At 36.1% G+C, this 20,908-nt stretch overlaps 1 protein-coding gene across 6 annotated transcripts in view; it reads left to right on the top strand.

The window, feature by feature from the left end:
* LOC131690670 (protein vav) overlaps positions 1 to 20,908 on the top strand; it is a 1,592,017-nt gene that overhangs the window by 992,125 nt on the left and 578,984 nt on the right. For all 6 annotated transcript variants that reach the window (XR_009305611.1, XM_058976597.1, XM_058976596.1 and 3 more), the window contains one exon: positions 4,917 to 5,033. Coding sequence is in view for 5 of the 6 variants with exons in the window: in XM_058976597.1 (XP_058832580.1) it covers positions 4,917 to 5,033 (117 nt within the window). In the remaining variant the exon portion in view is untranslated. The remainder of the gene's footprint in view (positions 1 to 4,916; positions 5,034 to 20,908) is intronic.

Genomic DNA, 20,908 nt, shown 5'->3' with positions numbered 1-20,908 from the left:
AAAACATATAAATTGTTAATCTATATTGTCAATTTCGGCAGATAATTCAAAAAAACTGCAAAAAACGCCATTTTTACACATTCAAACATTCATATCTTGGAAACTAAATATTAGAATCAAAAACAAATTAATAGCGTTCTTACTGCTTTTTAGTTCTTTCATTTAAAATTGGTTTGGATAAGATCGGTTCAGCCATTGCTGAGAAACACGAATGAGAATTTGTCCGTTACATACACACACAGACACACACAGACATTGTCCCAAATCGTCGAGCTGAGTCGATTGGTATATAAGACTCGACCCTCCGGGCCTCCGAAAAAATCTTGAAAGTTTGAGCGAATTCTATACATTTCTTTTATAAGAAATGTAAATCATAAAGAGAAAAGAAACATTTTGAATGTGATTGTATAATGGAGAACTTATCGGTAAAAAAGGTTTTCTAACAATAAATTTACACATGTTTTTAAATTTCATACTAATTGACATACAAAACTGTAATTTTATTACAGAATATAATTCTTAGTCTTATTTTAAATCAAAATATATTTAACAAAAATCTTCCAAAATGCGATAGTTTTCGAGATATTTGGAACAGTTAATTCGTGTGATTATGCCCTTTTAAAAAGTTATTCGCGTTACCCCATCATAAAATGTCAAAAAACCAATGTTTATCGTTTCAAATACGTAAAAGAAACCTTTTCGGTGTATTTGGATCATGGAGAAGCTTTCAATAAAAAAGTTTTTCTAACAACAACTTTTGACATATTTTTATAATTCTTACTATTTGCAGTAAAAATACAATTTTCTTTTTGAATATGATTTTAAACGCTATTTTAAATCAAAATGCTAATAACAACAATTTTCTGAAATGTAGTAGTTCTCGAGATATTTCAAATTTCGTTTTAACGACACAATTCTTTTGTTTTCTTACGACCTTTTCAGAAGTCATTCGCGTTTCTCCATCAACAAAAAGAAGTTTTTCAAAAGGCCCATAACATTTCCTGTAACTTTCTCTTTTACATCAAGGTGATATTGTAAATCATTTGAAAGCTATACGAAAATATCCAAAATATGATCGAACTATTTAGTTTAATCTTAAGACCCCATGGTTGAATAGTATTTTGATTGTTTTCGTATAGCTTTCAAATGGTTTACAATATCACCTTGATGTCAAAGAGAAAGTTACAGGAAATGTTATGGGCCTTTTGAAAATGTTATCATTGTTGATGGAGAAAGGCGAATAACTTCTAAAAAGGTCGTAATAAAACAAAATAATTGCGTTGTTAAAACAAAATTTCAAATATCTCGAGAACTACCACATTTCAGAAAATTTTTGTTATTAGCATTTTGATTTTAAATAGCGTTTAGAATCATATTAAAAAAAATGTATTTTTGACTTCAAATAGTAAGAATTATATAAATATATCAAAAGATGTTTTTTTATTGCAGGCTTCTCCATGATCCAAATGCACTGAAAAGATTCTTTTAAGTTTTTAAAACGATAAACATTAGATTTTTGACATTTTATGATGGGGTAACGCGAATAACTTTTAAAAAGGACATAATCACACGAATTACTGTTTTTGTTGGAACAAAATTCCAAATGTCTCAAAAACTATCGCATTTTGGAAGATTAAACACATTTTGATTTAAAATGAGAGAATTATTTATATATTCTGTAATAAAATTCCAGTTTTCTTAGCATAAAATTTAAAAACATGTATAAAGTTATTGTTAGAAAAACTCTTTTGCCGGTAAGTTCTCCATCATACAATCACATTCAAAATGTTTCTTTTCTCTTGAGGTTTTTATCGACAAAATATAAAAATTAGACAAATGGGTTTTTTAACAATTTAAATTTTTAACACAACTTTTGTGAAAAATGACACCATTTTTTTTTCAGTGTATATGTTTTTTCGCACATAAATATTCATTGTCGCAAACTCGTCCTCAGAAAGCTTTGCTGTATAAAATACAGTAATCGAACAAAAAAAATTGAAATTAATGTACGTAGAAATGTTTACGCTCTTTTAAAAAATTGCTCTTGAGTCAAAATAATCTTACTGATTATGGAAAATGTTTAGTCTTCCATGCCGATGAAATGTGTAAAGTTTCATAGGAATCCAATCAGAATTTTAATTATTTTCGGACGGATCTTCGTGGAATTCCTCAAAGAAAATGTGGACAGGAAAATTATAATGTCAAATTCCAACGATTGGACTGTGCCAATGTTATGTTTGAAACGAATAGATATACGTATACTATTATCTATTCTATTTAAAACACTCCTAAAATCTTCTATAGCCTAATATAAGATTCTGTAGCCATTCTTTCGAAGATAGTTAGACCGTAATAATGACTCCTAAATGGTCCTTTATACTAAACAGGTTTTAGAAATGTCTCAACTCAGTCTAAAACGAAAAACGGCATAAGGTTATAACATGCCTATTACCAATTTCTGTGTCTCATATTGTCATAAATCATTCACGTTTAGTTTCAAGGTTAGGTTTATTGTTTAATTTTCATAAATATCGACATTTAAAAACTCCTCCGAAGGCTGTCGGAATCATCTTGTTAGAGTTTGAATCAATCTAGAACTACTATAAACCAGTCTTTTATTCGTGAAATTGTTCGGTGCAAGGAACGTGAAATCGGTTCATAGAGAAACACAACATCATCCTAAGCTACTCACCCACCCATCACTAGTGCATAAGCAAACACACATACACTACCACACACGAACATGCACATAAACGTTAAAACAGTATTTTATTATATGACCAACAACCACCATAAAAACATTTACCACGACATGACAGAAATTCTGGTAACACGGCGTCAGCGAGTGTCAAAAATAGTGCGTAAGTGAGAACCAGACCACGTGCGAGAAGAATAAGCTACGCGTCAGAAATTGAGAGAGCCACGCGGTCAATTTGAAAACGATATGCGACTCACTGTCCTCAAACCTTAATAGTCTCTGTCGTCCATGAAAAGGATGACAACTTAAGGGGGACGTCTGGTGTAGAGGGCAAAAATAATCGACTTCTTCTTTATCCGCTTAATTGTTAGTAGTGAACTTATAGAAAGGTCTCCCGCAATCTCGGTGGCCACGCTGAACCTTTTTTTTAAACAGCCATGCATTCCACGCGCGTATTCGATATAACACACGCAGATTTCAATCTATCGGTAACAATTTTCGACAAACTGACGGCTATAAAAATACAATGAAACTGGAATAGCTTTGCGTGGGAAACAGTAGTTGGAAAGGGAATAAAGAAGAGTTGGTTAATTACAAATATGACTATGGGAGGCAGAGACATTTAAGGTATGAAGGTAAAATGTTCAAGAATGTAAAATTGTGCATGCATTATAAGACTGGTTCAAATAACACAATGTCACAAAAAACAGGATTAGAGGAATTGGTGAGCTAAGAAAAATAAAGGAAAAAACACGAAAAAAGAAAACATTTTACCTACTTGTGAAAAAGATTAGAACAAGTTAACTCAAAAGCGTTTTTTCCATTCATAAAAATAAATTCTTGGTTGCAGGGTGCGTGAGAGGGTTGAACGAGCGTCGGCGCGTGTGAGAGAGAGGGAGTATGAGCGAAGGGTTTATATCCTGTTTAGCATAGAGATGTATCTTACTCCAAGGAATAAGCCAGGTCAAATTATATAATAAAGAAACCATATTTAACATATTTTTATTAAAGATACGCGAAAAGTGGAAAATTGTTGGATCAACAATCAGTTCAAGATCGATGGGGGAAAATCCTTATTGTGAGATCATTTTATTTTATTTTATTTTCTTTAATAATCAAATAAGATTATATTTTCTTATAATTGTGTTCCTTTATATACATAAACCATATATCTTGATTTTACTAAATACGCTGGGCTTATTGTACATGAAGGCGACCTCAGAATGTACGTGTAGGAACAGGCATTCTTGAAATGCGTCGTTGGATATACAATAGAGCTATCACCTTCCATAACCAGGGCTAAACATGTTTGCATCAATAACTTAAAACAAAGTATTAGTAAATAGGTGCAAGCAAGTTTTGTCCATAAAAACACTGCCGGTCAGTAAGAGATGGATTGTATACACACACACAACTGACTGAGGGGTTTCTACAACGTTTTTTCCGTGATGCAATTTGATGTGGAACACCCTTTAATAGCGTTTTTCTCGAAATTGCGTTTTTCAAATTGGCGAACACGATAACTCAAAAACTAATCAACGGATTGGCTTGATTGTTTTTATGGGGATGCCCAATATGTGTAGCCTGTCGATGAACCGCAGAAAACTGAATGAAAAAGTTCTCTCTATTAAAAAATTAAGGAATTTTACAGTAATACATGAAATGAAGCCATTTTCCGAAACTCGAAATCTTTTCTATTTTATGTGATTCATCGACTAAGCTTTACAAAACTTATTAAATTTCCGGTATCAGATAATTTTATCGAGAGTTATCGTGTTTGCCGCGGCGCTCCGCGATTTGAAAATGGTTGGATGTCCACTTTTGGAACGCTCGTATGTGTGGCTCTGTGTGACTGAAAATATTTTTTTCGTGCACAATGAATGTATAAAGCGATCCTAACATTACACAAAAGATTCATTGTCGCCTTGCCTTCAAAATCGTAACACAAACCAACTTTCGTTTTGAACACTTTACACCAGACGCTTGAGCCTAAACATCCCGTAGATATCTTTCATATGCTCACCCTTCTGCATATTACAATTTCATTATAGCAGTGTTTAATGGTACCGAATTGTCGAAATGAAACGTATAGCTTGGAGAAACTTCCACTTCTACTGCAAACCGCTCTCTTCTAGTTATTGACAACCTCGAAAGCATCATTAATTTGTGGCAATTTGTTAAACAAATACAAATACATATCCCTTTTTATATTTTTCAGTCTCACGATGATTTCCGCGGGCTTGAGCGTGCAAAAGAAGCTATGGTAGATGTAGCGCAGTATTCTAATGAGGTCAAACGGGACTCGGAACATTTAGTTGTTATACAGAAAGTAAAGGTATGATTTTTGATATACGAACATTTATGTTTTTTTCTATAGTGAGGTGTAATAGTCTTTAAAAAGCTGGTCTGTACGGAAATACATCAAAGTATTATTTGAGAGGGGCGGTCTGATTGTGCAGCTCGACAAATTGAGATTGTCTGTATTTTTTTTATAAGGTTTAAAAAGCTTCCAAATCCTGGCCTGTGGTGTATTAACACTGTGTGGGACTCACGACTCACGTTCGTGCCTAACCACTTGAACCAATCCTTACTTTTTACTCCCTTCTTCTCAACGGAACTACGTTATCGTATTTCGTCGTGGAGGGGATCGTTGTGCTTTCGTCGCACCTCTTTCTTCTGCTCTATCTCGGAGCCTCACTTGGTTCATGGAGTGGCTCGACTTAGGAGCTTTAATTTAACTCTCGATTCTTCTCTTGCTTCTCGTCTCCATCTATCACGTCGCCGTTTAGCTCTCGTCCTCGTTAGCCGTTTAGGTGCTGATTCATTGAGTGAATTAGCTCATGTTTCCGTGAGTCATTCAGCGCCCGGCGTTATCACGATCTAATGGTGAACTCACCCTCCTCCGACTGATAGTTTCCCGACGGAGGAATTTACCCCGACACCGATAGCTTTATCGAGATGAACTCGGATATTATCGATTCAGTTGGGTAGTCCACGGCGGTGAATCTATCCTACCAAGAATTCCCCGGCGGTTGCTCCCGACACCGATGTACCTTTCTGTGAGACATTTAGCTCCTCGCTTCGTCTACTCGGTCTAGTCCCCGGCGGTGGACCTAGCCTACTAAACGGGCCAGCGAATAGGTGTTGAGGTCCATCCAGCGATTCCGGGTGGAGCGTAGCTTCCGATTCACTGGTGCCCCAACGACCCACTGCTAGCTAGTCGATACGGTCTACTAGGTATAATCCCCGGCGGTGGCTCTAGACTACTCACGTGCTGCCCGGTAGGGTGTCTATGTCGGTCCGACGATTCCGGTGAAGGCTGACGTCCGGTTCACTGGCGCCCTGACGACCCAAACGCGGTGCTATATTGCGTACTACTTAACTGGTCCCCGGCGATGGACCTAGTCTTTACCGTCGGGGAGTTCTCCGGCGGCGGAATTTCTCCCGAAGCCCGATTTGTGGTTTCCCGGCGGCGATCTAACCAATGGTGCTATTTTGTTAGTCCCTTCGCCACTTCCTCTGCAGCTCGAAGAGTATACTCGTAACCACTCTATTGACAGTGTCAAATATATGGTCAAGGCTTCTGTCTGTCACGTTACATTTTTACGTATATTTCATAAGATAAGTCAGCAAAAACGATAAAACCAGACTCTACCACAACTGCACATTATTAAGGTAACTAATCCACACATTTTTTCTACAGAAAGTTATTTTCTATCATGAACCGTTTTGACTTTATTGTCATTGATACGTCTGTCACGTTACACAATTTTCGCAGTGAGTTTAATGGTTGCCCGACTAAATTGAAAAAGTCTGTTCCGTTGGCCCCCAAATTTGCGAAAACACATTTTTAAGTTGAAGCTTGGAAAAGAATGAAGAGTTTGAAATATAGTTTTCCTTAAGAAAAACTTTGTTTTCGATTTTATGGAGAATTCTCAATGATCTGTCACGTTACAACCAGAATCTGTCACGTTACAGCTCTGTATGTTTATTGAAGCAAGGATATCGAGACAGTCGTGCACAAATCATACTTGATCTGGTTACTGAGTATTAACGGGATTGAAATATTGTTTATTTTGAAAAACATATTGGTTTTGATGAACAAACGTGAATAACTTATGAAAAGGTCGTGATTTCACGAAGTAACATATTATGTCGAAAGAAAATCTTAAATATCTTAAAAACATCTGCATTTTGAAGGATAATTTTTCATGAGCATTTTGAATTGAAAAACCATATTGAAATACATTCTATAACTGAATTCTTTAACAAAACAAAAAACATTTTTGGATAAACCTTTTTGGGACCTTTTATTTTTATTTTCTCCACTATAAAATGATATTTTAAACTTTTATTTGCATTTAAGTTTTAAACGTGTTATGTTTTATGCGTTTGGTATTTGTGAGTAATTTATTAACCCTCAAAAAGGCAAGTGGGTCTCAGAGGCCCGGCACGTTACAATTTTTTAGTTACAAAAAATGTGTATGCAGTATAAGCTTGGGCATGGAAATTTTGATAAGTAGCCTTGAAATCTATAACAAAAATAAAGAATTGTGAAATTTTCATCTATGGAGTGATGCGCAGCTATGTTTGAATTTTTTACATGGACAAAAAGGCAAGCCGGGCCTGGCAGGCCCGGTGTGCATGCAATATTTACTAGAAATACCACGGGTTTTATACATTAATATTTACTTGGAAATTTTTTTTATCAGTTCAGCTTCATATAAGCAGGTTTTTTTCATGTTTTTCTTATAAGAAAAAATCTTGCAAGTTTGAGCGAATTCTATACATTTCTTTTATAGGAAATGTAAAAATAGCATACGATAATGACGTGTGTCATAAATAATACTTTTATTTCACCCACTGTGGTCTACTTGACAATTATTTGGATACAACATAACCTAATTCTGTTGTTATTGTCTATTTTTGTTGTCTATTCTTTGTGTTATAGTTGTCGTAATTATTCAAATTGTAGGATCTAAAATCAACAAAAAAATGAAATGGCTATAAGACGATATGCCAATGCTTTCAATCGTCTCAAAGAATCTGAAATAATGGAAGAAATTCGAGCAAATTCAACAGCAGACGATACCGAAACTGATTTGCAAAGCGAGGAAGAATATGTGAATGATATTGCTTCCGACGATGATGCAGACTCGGAAGAAAAATCTGAATATGTACTCCGGTTATGCATCAGAAGAAATTAATAGCAATCCAGAAACATTTATTGGTCGTGTTCAAACGAAATGGAGCTCAGAAACAATCGACAGTCGACGTGATCTTCTGAGTACTCACCTTTTGGAAAAAAAATTTGACCTTTTTACATCCATCGCCTTATACGCTGAAATCGGGATTTGCAGCGTGTTCGTACTCATCATCCTGTAATTCCGGAATCGGAAGTCGAATCAATTAGAAATTCAAAAGCAGCCAACGGGAATGCTGTACCTTTCATACCAAGTTTGTAAACATCGGTAAAGAATTCGCTGAGAAATAGGTATGACATTATCTTAGGAACTTGGTAAGTACCCCCGGGGCATCAAGAACCGCCATAGCTGGCCAATGTGGTCGAAGTGCCTTCGGTGGGTCACTAATGATCTAGACATGCAAAGCCAAGTAATGTTGCACATGTTTTAATATATAGGGTGATGAGCCTATTTTGGCACCATTAGGGAGAGGGTCGCACTATTTTTTGAACAATTTTAAAAGAAGCCATATTATCTATAACCTTTCTCAGCATAAAGTATCAGTGTACTGTTTCTTAAACATCTATATAATGCTTATTTAGCAGAATTGCCTCAATTTTCAGCATAAATGAAAATAAATGTTCCATTCTGTGCATCTATTCCCACCTCAACGATCCAATTATCGCCTCATGGGTGTGCCAATTTCCACCTCATCGAAAAACAATCTAGTTGAAACGCAATGCCTCATATTCCATTTGCGTCGATTCTAACTAGGTATCCAGATCATGGACGCCAACGTGTGATTTGTAAAACGAATCATTCTGCTTTCTTCAGCCGATCAAAACAAACGTAAACATCACGCACATCAATGAAACTCATCAGCTGTTAGTAGAAGAGCGCCCAGAATTGCGCACGCAGAAAAAAAACCCTTCGAAGGTTAGCAACTGGAATGACAAGTTTCACATCACATTGCTTTCTCCCGATCCGAATTGTATGTGCAGATGAAAATAAAATATCTGCAATCAACAATTAGTTGAATAACTTTAAGTAATTGATTACTTATACCTGAAAATGCATTACATTATATTTACAAGTTCATGTTTTGGTTTGGCCGCACTGATAATTCTTTTCTGCATGATGGATACAAAAAGTTAGTTTTGATTGTGGTAGTGTATCAGCAAAACATGCCAATAATAGGAACCCCCGTATTTAGTTTTATCCTATTATAACACTAGGCCTATTCTAGTGTTTGACGAGTGATTTTAAAGTGAAATTATCGTAAAAAGCTTCTCCAGCTAAAATAAAGGTATGTATCAGTGCAATGTTTAGTATATTTGTGCTGGAATAACGAGATATGAGGCGGTAAATGCTGGCTCGTAAGTGTTTATTTTGCTAAGCGCCGTTGCATCCATTTTCGGTTCACTACGTGAGTGAGGCGGAATAGTAGATATTTCAATAAGGTGATTTTGTTTTAATTAAAAGTTGGATTTAGAGGATAGTTCTAAATACATATGTACACAACAAATAAAGAATATAACTTGAGCTTATTTTTTCTCACCTGCTTTAGCCAAATCGATAGTGTCATTATTTCATATGCTTGATTCGAAACCAAGGGGTACGAAATAGGGTCACAATAGGCTCTACTGCCAAAATAGGCTCATCACCCTATTGCATCATTTGGACATCATGGTGGTATCAGTTTCTATGAAAATTTGCTGTGTGATTGTACTCTTCAACACGTAACTCCAGAACCGAAAGTCGGATCAATAAAAAAAATAATAGCGACCGATGGGAAGGCTGTACCTTTCATTTGAGACTAAATTTGTATAAATCGGTCCAGCGACCTCTGAGAAAAATCGGTGAGATTGTTTGCCACATACATACATCCATACATACATACACACATACAGACATTTTACGATCTCGACGAACTGAGTCGAATAGTATAAGAGATTTGGCCCTGCGGATCTCGGTTAAAAAGTCGAAATTTCGACCGATTGCATAACCTTTCTATATGAGAACGGCAAAAAGGAGCTTGAATTTAGATGGGCCTGAGAGGCCCGGCTTGCCCTTTAGTTTTAGGATTTTAGCTTGCCTTCACAAGGGTTGAAAGGGCGTATTTTCACTACGAGATATTTGTGTTGAAAAAAAATCAATATATTTCGAAAAAGTATTGTTAAGAGCATTTGCGAATGATATTTACCTTTAATATTGTATAAGAAAATTATATTTATGACTGGCAAATACTATGAAATTTAGAAGCATACTTGAAGTTAAAAATGCTTTCTTACTAATAACTTCCTAATAATGAAATCACAGTTTCTTCAGTTTTTTAGGGTTGACAAAAAAAATCATTGTTGTTTCGTAATTGTATTGTTTAATAATTTTTTGTTTTGCCATTCTCATCTAGAAAGGTTATGCAATTGGTCGGAACTTCAACTTTTTTAACAATGTTTTTGTGTTTTTTAACAATATTTTGTTTCCTTTTTGAAAAATTTCACCAAAAAATATTCACACAGAAGAATTAATTCCCTAGAACTCGCAATCAGTACAGATTTGCTGCACAAATGGCGATTTTCGAACAATATATTTTGAAAGTATTGCATTCAAGATCTCATACAACATTGTTAAATATTACTCTTGAATAAAAATGTTTGGTTAATAATGCAAAATACATAGTCTCCCATATACATGAAACGTAAAAGGTTTCATCAGAATCGAAGACGGTCACCATTCTTGACGTAATTGAATCAAAAACATCTGTCACGTTACATAAGATCAACTGTGTTTTCTCAAAAATGAATAAAAATTTTAAGTTTTCACAATACAGTTTCAAAAAGTAGACTCAAAGTAGCGAGAAAAAATGTAGGTTAGACATTGTACGCATGCTGTTGATGTGGCTCACAAAACTTTTTCTAATTTATCTATCACGTTACAAGTTATTTGGTTTCCGTTACTTCACAATTGAAAATAAGGATTGATCCATATTCATCTCAATTTTTCATGTACAGTCGGGATTCGCTAGTTGGGCCACAGCTCTGTCCAACTAACGAATTTAGTTCGTTAGTTGGACCGACTGACAGATGTCCAAAACTCTCCAAAGGAGACGTTAGTAGTGTAATTGCATCTATTCACATCTCTAATAATTGTCAGATTGATTGTCAAATTAAATTTGACATAAGATTTTGACGTTCAGATGCTTTTTAGTTAGACAATGTTCCAACTAGCGGAGGTCCAACTAAAAAGCGGCCCAGTTAAAAAGTGTCCAACCAGCGAATCACGACTGCACAGTGGTCCAGGAAGCGAAATTAGCGGGAAACAATTGTTAACGCATTCATCTTTAGGTTTAGAGATTTGGTGTCTTATAAACATTTATTGTGCGTGACAAACTGCATCTTTTGACTGAAACGGTTTTAGGGTGGTCCTTAAAATGTCAAAGTTGTAGATATTATTTCAAATTATAGTTCAGAGAGAATGATACTTTCTTCTGCAATATTCTAGAACAATCAATTCTGAGCAACTTTGTTGAAGATACTAACTTTGTATCTCAAACCGTTTTCATTTTATAGTGAGTTCCATGTCATAACTTAGGGTGTCTCTCAAAAAAGCAGTTTTCTCCGTACAGTTTTTTAATATGATTTTTCTCACAAAAGTACTCTTCAGTGTACTTTTAGAGCATGATTGGAGGCAAAAAAGGCGGTTTTTTATGCGCGCATCCCCTACATAAAGAAGCCTAAGTGTACAGTATGTAAAATACTTAAAGACACCCTTGTTCTTTTCTATTTAATCCCATTACCACTACTAGACTGCCACACATTATTACGACGACTAACTTATTCAGTTTTTTTTGTTGGCTGTGAAACGGTAAATCAAAAATTTTAAAAGAATTCTCGTGGTACAATACAACAAACCTTTCCTATGACCAAAACTACTGAAGCGATAAAGGGGTGTCTTTAATTTTTTACATACTGTATATAGGAATTGTTGCATTCGCGCAATTCTCTGTTTTCATCTTCGTCGATGAATCTTTGATCATACCCATTAATTTTTGTAGTTGAAGATTAGTTTGATGATTTGAAAACCACAATAAGCGCGTCTTTTAAAGATTACTGCTAGTGTGTGTAATACTGGGAATCGTTACCAAACATCTTAGCTGCAATGAGTCGAACTCTCATCAGTTCCCCATTTGATAATCAAAATCATGCTTAGTTTCTGGGTTTCAGTATTGCACTTGATGTACTCAATTAAGCGCTTTGCAGAGTGGTCTACCAAATCTACGAGAATCGTTTTAAAGTACTTGAATGATTCTACTGTTATATGAAGGTCAATTTTGTTTTTTGGTTTGTGGTTAGTAGATTGCAGATCTTGATACTGCTACCTGCTAAAACTGTTCCTGCAAATGAACGAAATCGATTGTAAATTTGTGTAGATTTTGGGAAATCTTGGCAATAATTGGAAGCAAATTATAGGTCAAGTCATTGGTGATTGGTGGTCTTCACCCTATCTGCATTATGAAAAGCCTGCAAATGTATGTGATCCTTGAAAAGTCTTTATAAGAATTCACAGAATCAGCGTAAAACAAAGATTTTTTAATATGAGCGCTGTAGGATTATACGCAAAAATGCTTTTACTAAAATTTGATTTATTTGGGAAAGACAAAAAAAAAACGTTCTCCAATTTTTCAATAAAATTGTAGGCAAAAGTACAGCCTTTCAAATGCAATCAAAATTATCAATTTTCGTTTACCCCCTTTTGAGATATCGACATTTGAAAAGGGCGTATTTTTAAGTGAAAATTAAGTATAACTTTTGAACCAGACAAGATAAAATTTTTCTTTCTTCAGCAAAAGTTGCCTCTAATCATGGTCTAAAAGTGCACTGAAGAGTACTTTTGTGAGAAAAATCATATTAAAAAACTGTACGGAGAAAACTGCTTTTTTGAGAGACACCCTAAGTTATGACATGGAACTCACTATAAAATAAAAACGGTTTGAGATACAAAGTTAGTATCTTCAACAAAGTTGCTCAGAATTGATTGTTCTAGAATATTGCAGAAGAAAGTATCATTCTCTCTGAACTATAGTTTGAAATAATATCTACAACTTTGACATTTTAAGGACCACCCTAAAACCGTTTCAGCCAAAAGATGCAGTTTGTCACGCACAATAAATGTTTCTAAGACACCAAATCTCTAAACCTAAAGATGAATGCGTTAACAATTGTTTCCCGCTAATTTCGCTTCCTGGACCACTGTGGACTGTATTATCATCAGATTTAAATTAGACTACGATGGAAAAATGTGGTTCCAGGCAAAATGTTGAAAATATGTATTTTGTTTACCTTTTTATCTCCTTACGGTCATTTATTCTTTTTCAGGTCATGCAAGTAGCATCAACAAACTTTTATAAATGACAGACATGGAATTTACATACAGAAAACAAAAAGTTTGACGCAAAATTTGATTTAAAAAAAATCGCCTGTGGTAGCCATTTTCGGAGCCATGACCATATGCTCGTCGTGGCACATCTTTTCGACGATTTTGTCCACTGTCACACCAGGTATACCCCTTCGGACTTCAGCATTCGAAGACCACGTTTTCCGGTGTCTCTTGAACGTTCACACACTCCGGGCAAAGGGGTGAAGAAGCGTGTCCAAACCGATGCAGGTACTTCCGGAAGCATACGTGCCCTGACAAAAACTGCGTCAAATGGCAGTTCACCTCTCCATGTTTCCTATGTACTCAAGCACACATTTGGGATGAGTCGTTTGGTCCACCTTCCTTTCTCCGCATTGTCCCACTCTTGCCGCCACTTAGCCAACGAGTCTGCTCGGACCAGTCTCCTTGCATTACATGCATTTCTCCGCTGGTAGCATTCCATGTCCTCAGCCAGAGTCATGCAGATGGGAACCATCCCGACAATTACCGCCTCCGACGACATCGTTATGTACGCACTCGCGACATGAATAGCCATTAGGCGAAACGTGCTTGTCAACTTCGTCCGGTTTCGCTTTGAGTTTAGCGCAGCAGCCCAGGCCGGTACGCCATACCTCTGTATTGAGGATGAGACACCCGCCAGGAGACGTCTCGTGCTGCCTCTTGCTCCGTGATTCGGCATGATTCTTGCCAATGCGTTAGTTGGTATCGCAGCCCTCTCCCATACATAGTCGACATGGCTGTTGTAATTTAACCGATCATCGACCATCACAGCCAGGTACTTCAGTGCGCGCATCGATGGGATGGATTGTCCCCGGGAAATATACTTTTGCATATAAAATATTTAAAATCATCCATAAAAATTGTAAAACATCCATAAAAAAGTTTTCCATGTTCCATAAAACAAAACTGAAAATCCCTAAAACAGTGCGAATGATTCATACAAAAGGGCGATTTGATCCATAGATTATGTAAAATTAAACCATAAAATAGTGTATAAAGTGTCCGTTATCGCTTCAGATAGTTGGTATTTGCGACTCATGCCAGCCTGTATCAGTGGTCTAACAACTTTCAGCGCGCTAATGCCATAGATACCCTGCCGTTTAAAGAGTTGCCACAATAGTTTCTGGTTAGCTAAGGTCAGTTATCTGACTAGTGGGATACGGAAGCTTAAGTTTAACAATAATGTATGCATTGTTTGTTGTAGTTTGACATTACAACCAAATGTAATAAAGTTTATTATTAGTTCGAATAGCAAAAATTTCGCATGAATTCATTAAGTTTAATTTTTCTGGTGAAAACCAATCAAATTTTCGAAGGATATTTATATTTGTAATTTAGAAAATCTTGACTGCTAGGGTCATATGTGGTTATCGTCAAAAAATTTGACTCATCATCTATTTGCAGACATTATCTGTTACTGACCATCATCGTTTTTCAACTCCGGTCTCCAGCAGCAAACAACAAAATTATCAAAGAAATACAATATCCGTGGTAATACTGAACAACTGAAAACTTTATTTGATCTTGCCGATAAACTTTGGCTTATGGTAATAGGCAATCACATTCACTCATAATATTCGATTATAATTGGAATATTCCAATGTATTAACTATACAATTAAGACACGAATTTCTTTACCTCAGAATAAAAACTAAGAAGCGAAATACGCTCTTCGTAAAACCTTCACCTTTGTGAAAAAATACTAGTATGTTTTGCTGATATCCAAACCTCGGAGTAACATCCAAGCAAAACGGATTCAACATAACATACTTTAAATGGGGGTCTGTTTCCGGTTATAGTGAACTACTCTGGAGTTCTCCAGAAAAAAAATGTTCACGATAATCCAAAATTGTTTGACCACGAAAAACTCACAACATTAATTACCAAGAAAAAAAACCATGCAGTCACCCCTCGATCACATATGTTGAACTCTCATTCAATCCTCTCACGCGTCACTCATTCTCTTGCCAATACCAATCAACCTGTTCTACCAAATGTCAACAAACTTTATCTCTAACTCGTCGCGTTCGGTAGTGACAAGTGTTTGTGAAATTTTATCGTCGTTTTTCCGGCGAAAAAGTGGTGCTACACAGAAAGTCAGCGTATACCAGACCTGCTATCGTAAGGAAAGTACCTTGCGTATCATATCGTGTCGATGTAAGTTTGAAAAGAACCGTTTTTTTCTTATTTTTCTTTGCAGATGTAGCTGCTTTCAGTTCAAACCTCAACCTACACCAAGAGCTTGCTAGAGAAAGAAGGACAAAGGGAAGGGAGAACGATGGATGGAATGCATATTGCATTGCATATTTAACCGTCCGACCGACCGGACGCTTTCTCAGACTCGTGCTGCCGTATCACTCGCGTATTTTATTTTATTTTATTTTAACTTCCTTTATTTTGACCCGCTAACGCGTAAGTGCAAGAACGCACAATATTATTTATATTTTTGTTATCGACATTTAACCACGTACCGTCGCGTACGAATGGAAAAGTGTGGTATAAACCAGTGCGAAATTAGTGACAACAAGCACCTGTGGAAATGTGTTAGAACTTGCCGAAGAAGCTTTCATGCTGCTTGTGTGGGGACCCAACGAAATAGCGAAGAGCTGCTACGGACTTCATGCTACCTCTTTGCATTGAATGTCAAGCCGAATTCACAGAACAGCTGGATGAAAATATACAATTACGAATGCTTATGAAGCAGCAGCACGAATTAAACATCACTATAAAGGCGCAAATTGAAGCAAATCACGCACTATATGCGCAAATTAAAAATCAAAAAGTCGCCCATGAAACACTGGACAACATAGAATCTCTGCTTGCAGAATTGAAGGCTGACATAAAAAACTCCAACATTACGACCTGCAATTCTGCTACTAAAATAATCAATCGTATGTCATCACTTCTAAATGAGCATGAAAATGACTCTCTTCTGGCTGACATCAACAAAGCGAATCATCAATTCGCGAAAAATGCTGAATAACGCTTCGAAAAGGCTTTTACTTATATAGAATCCAACATTGACGTCATGGAATCACACATAGAAGACATACGAAACAGCAAATCACCATGTAGCATAGCAGCGAAAGAATTTTTAGACGAGATGAAGGCATTGTCGACCGAAACCTTCATCGAAAGAAATCAAATGTCAGAATTCCATCCTAGTCTCGCTGAAGAGCTAGACGCCATACCGACACAACCACAACCAGCGGCGGAAATCGAAATTAACTCTGAACCTACATCTGGCTGGCGCTTCATTGGGACCAAAAAAATATGGAGTCGCGTTTCCATATTTTTTTGGCCTACAAGAAATAGAAGCTGAGAAGGCAAATCGCCGACGAAGAAGGAAGAATACAAAAAACAACAATAATAGGAATAATAAAGAAAACAGCAACTTTCGCAATATGAAAAACTACACCAATACCAAAAATAGTAACAGGAACATCAATAAGAACAACAATAACAACAACAGCAACACCAATGCAAACAATGGCAACAGCAATAACAGTCAGAATAATAATCACCAAAATAATCAGAATTTCAACATTAACGACCAAATCACCAAATAGCCTTCGGACAAGGACCTACTGGCCGCAGCACGTATTCAATTTTCTGGACCTCCAAATAAAAATATTACTTCAACATTTATAAATTTTCATAAGGGAGACACAATTAACCCTTATAGAATTGAAAGGATACCTACCGTTGGCGAAAATAATATAAATATATTGCCAACCACATCTCAACATTCGAACATAGACAGCCAATTTGAACTGGACCCCATGCGCCCTCCCACCGTACGCCTTACGTCACAGTCAACGAATGGCGACGGTCGCTTCTTAAAGGCCAGACTTCACGAACCAAAAATAATGAATATTGTACGCCTATACCTGGTATATATGAAGGACCAACAACCATCTAATTGCGTGGAAGGAATGACGCCAACCAGCATCAAAATGACGCTCGCATCCGAAGGACTACCGACCGCACCCGACCATCTACTGCGCATTTTTATCGAAGTCTATCAGGAATATGGACTGAACCCAGACGAAGCAGCAGCTGACCTTGACTCTTACGGAAAATTTTTGTCAAGCGAAAGAACGCATAAATTTGGAACGTCGAATTTTCGGAAGTAACGACGCCCTCTATGGAGGAAGAACATATAAATGAAAGTAATTTAAATATTCCAAAAACTTCTTCGCATCCCCAACAGAATTCGGTTGAAATTTTAGTCTATTGCCAAAATTTTAATCGAATGAAAAGCCCAGCGAAAATTAAAGAAATCCATCAAAAAATAATTTCATCCTCTTTTAATATAATTCTTGGAACAGAAACTAGCTGGGATGAAAGCGTAAGAAGCGAAGAAATTTTTGGAAATCAATCTAATGTATTCCGGCATGACCGTAATTTGTCTCTTTGTCGGAAAAAGTCTGGAGGAGGTGTCCTCATAGTCATAAATGCAGACTTTCCTTCAGAAACCACGAAACACATAGAATTTGAACATATATGGGCAAAATCAGTAATATCAGGAAAAGTACACATATTCTCCTCTGTGTATTTTCCACCTGAAAATGCTCACGAAAATCATTTGAGCTATTTTTTCAAACTGTAGAATCTATTAAGTCAAACATGGAACCTGAAGTAAAACTGCACATTTATGACGACTTCAATCAACGTAACACCAACTTCATCGTAGACATTGAAAACGAATCTATCTTACTCCCAGTCGTAGGCGAAAATGAAACACTTCAATACTTGTTTGACAAAATATCAGAATTTAGCCTACACCAAATCAACCATGTAAAGAATAAACAAAATTCATATTTAAACCTCTTATTCACGAACTGCATTGAAGACTTCTGTGTTAATGCATCTTTAACTCCATTATGGAAAAATGAAGTATTTCACACAGCAATCGAATATTCAATTTTTTTTCATCAAAACTCTTCCCCGAACGACTTTGAGTATGAGGAAGTGCCGGAATTCCATAAAACCGACTTCGAAGAAGTCAAACGTAGACTATGTAGAATAAATTGGCAAACTGTATTGAGTATAGAAGAAAATGTCAACGAAGCAGTGACGAAATTCTATTTCATTGTAACGAATTTAATCTCTGGAACAGTACCTGTAAAAAGAAGAAGAAAAACTCATGGCGGTCAACAGCCTGTGTTGTTCAACCAACATCTGAAAAACCTAAAAAATTGAAAACAAAAGGCACATAAAATTTACAAGAAAGAAAATAGCATAGAAAATCGACAAAATTATTTGGACATTTGTTCCCATCTCGACATAGCTATTAACACTGCACATGAAGAATATAATCATTAAATCGAGAATGAAATCAAGACTTGTCCAAAAAAATTCTTCAATTACGTGAAAACAAAATTGAAAAGTAACATTTTTCCATCCCAAAATGCATTTTGACGGACATGTAGGAAATAACAGTACAGAAATTTGCAATTTATTTGGAAAATTCTTTCAAGAAATATATACTTCACATTCCGAAACAGACCGCGACCGCGACTACTTTTCATTTATACCTGAATTTTCAAATGACATTTCCGTCCACGAACTGTCTGAACACGAAATTACCACTGCACTAAAAAACCTAGACGCATCAAAAGAACCTGGACCTAACGGAATTGCCCCAATATTTTTAACCCTTGTGAAGGCAAGCTAAAATCCTAACATTAAAGGGCAAGCCGGGCCTCTCAGGCCCGTCTAAATTCAAGCTCCTTTTTGCCGTTCTCATATAGAAAGGTTATGCAATCGGTCGAAATTTCGACTTTTTAACCGAGACCCGCAGGGCCAAATCTATTATACCATTCGACTCAGTTCGTCGAGATCGTAAAATGTCTGTATGTGTGTGTGTGTATGTATGGATGTATGTATGTGACAAACAATCTCACCGATTTTTCTCTGAGGTGGCTGGAACGATTTGTACAAATTTAGTCTCAAATGAAAGGTGCAGCTATTGAATTTTTTATTGATCCGACTTTCGGTTCTGGAGTTACGTGTTGAAGAGTACAATCACACAGCAATTTTCCATAGAAACCACCATGATGTCCAAATGATGCAATATATATTAAAATATGTGCAACATTACTTGGCTTTGCATGTCTAGATCATTAATGACCCACCGAAGGCACTTCGACCACATTGGCCAGCTATGGCGGTTCTTGATGCCCCGGGGGAACTTACCAAGTTCCTAAGATGATGTCATACCTATTTCTCAGCAAATTCTTCACCGATTTTTACAAACTTGGTTTCATATGAAAGGTACAGCATTCTCATTGGCTGCTGTTGAATTTCTAATTGATCCGACTTCCGGTTCCGGAATTACAGGATGATGAGTACGAACACGCAGCAAATCCCGATTTCAACGTATAAGGCGATGGGTGTAAAAAGGTCAATTTTTTTCCAAAAGATGAGTACTCGGAAGAGCACGTCGACTGTCGATTGGTTCTGAGCTCCATTTCGTTTGAACACGACCAATAAATGTTTCTGGGTTGCTATTAATTTCTTCTAATGCATAACCGGAGTACATATTCATATTTTTCTGCATAAGATTCATCGTCGGAAGCAATATCATTCACATCTTCTTCCTCGCTTTGCAAATCAGTTTCGGAATCGTCTGCTGTTGAATTTGCTCAAATTTCTTCCATTATTTCAGATTCTTTGAGACGATTGAAAACATGGGCATATTGTCTTATAGCCATTTCAATTTTTTGTTGCTTTTAGATTCTACAATTTGAATAATTACGACAACTATAACACAAAGAATAGACAACAAAAATAGACAATAACGACAGAGGTAGGTTATGTTGTATTCAAATAATTGTCAAGTAGACCACAGTGGGCGAAATAAAAGTATTTACCCAAAAAAATATGACACACGTCATTATCGTATGCTATTTTTACATTTCTTATAAAAGAAATGTATACAAACTCAAACTTTCAAGATTTTTTTCTTATAAGAAAAGGTAAAAAGATAAAATCAATCAAAACATGAAAAAAATTCCTGCTAATATGAAGATGAATTCATCAAAATGTTTTTTTCAGATAAATATTAATGTATGAAACCCGTGGTATTTCTAGTAAATATTGCATGCACACCGGGCCTGCCAGGCCCGGCTTGCCTTTTTGTGCATGTAAAAAATTCAAACATAGCTGCGCATCACTCCATAGATGAAAATTTCACAATTCTTTATTTTTGTTATAGATTTCAAAGCTACTTATCAAAATTTCCATGCCCAAGCTTATACTGCATACACATTTTTTTGTAACTAAAAAATGGTAACGTACCGGGCCTCTGAGACCCGGTTGCCTTTTTGAGGGTTAAGAAAGCTAGCAGAAGAACTTACTATACCATTACACCGTATTTTCAACATGTCACTGAAAAATGGAATATACCCAGAAATATGGAAATCATCCTTTTTAGAGCCAATTTTTAAATCAGAAACTAAATCAGACATTCGAAACCATCGAGGGATTGCCATTATCTCATGCATTCCAAAATTATTTGAAAAACTAGTAAAGACAAAATATTCCAGCAAATCAAATAACAAGCAAACAGCATGGCTTTTATAAA

This window comes from Topomyia yanbarensis, chromosome 3 (genome assembly GCF_030247195.1).
Source record: "Topomyia yanbarensis strain Yona2022 chromosome 3, ASM3024719v1, whole genome shotgun sequence".
NCBI lineage: Eukaryota > Metazoa > Arthropoda > Insecta > Diptera > Culicidae > Topomyia > Topomyia yanbarensis.
This window is presented reverse-complemented; position numbering and strand designations above follow the sequence as displayed.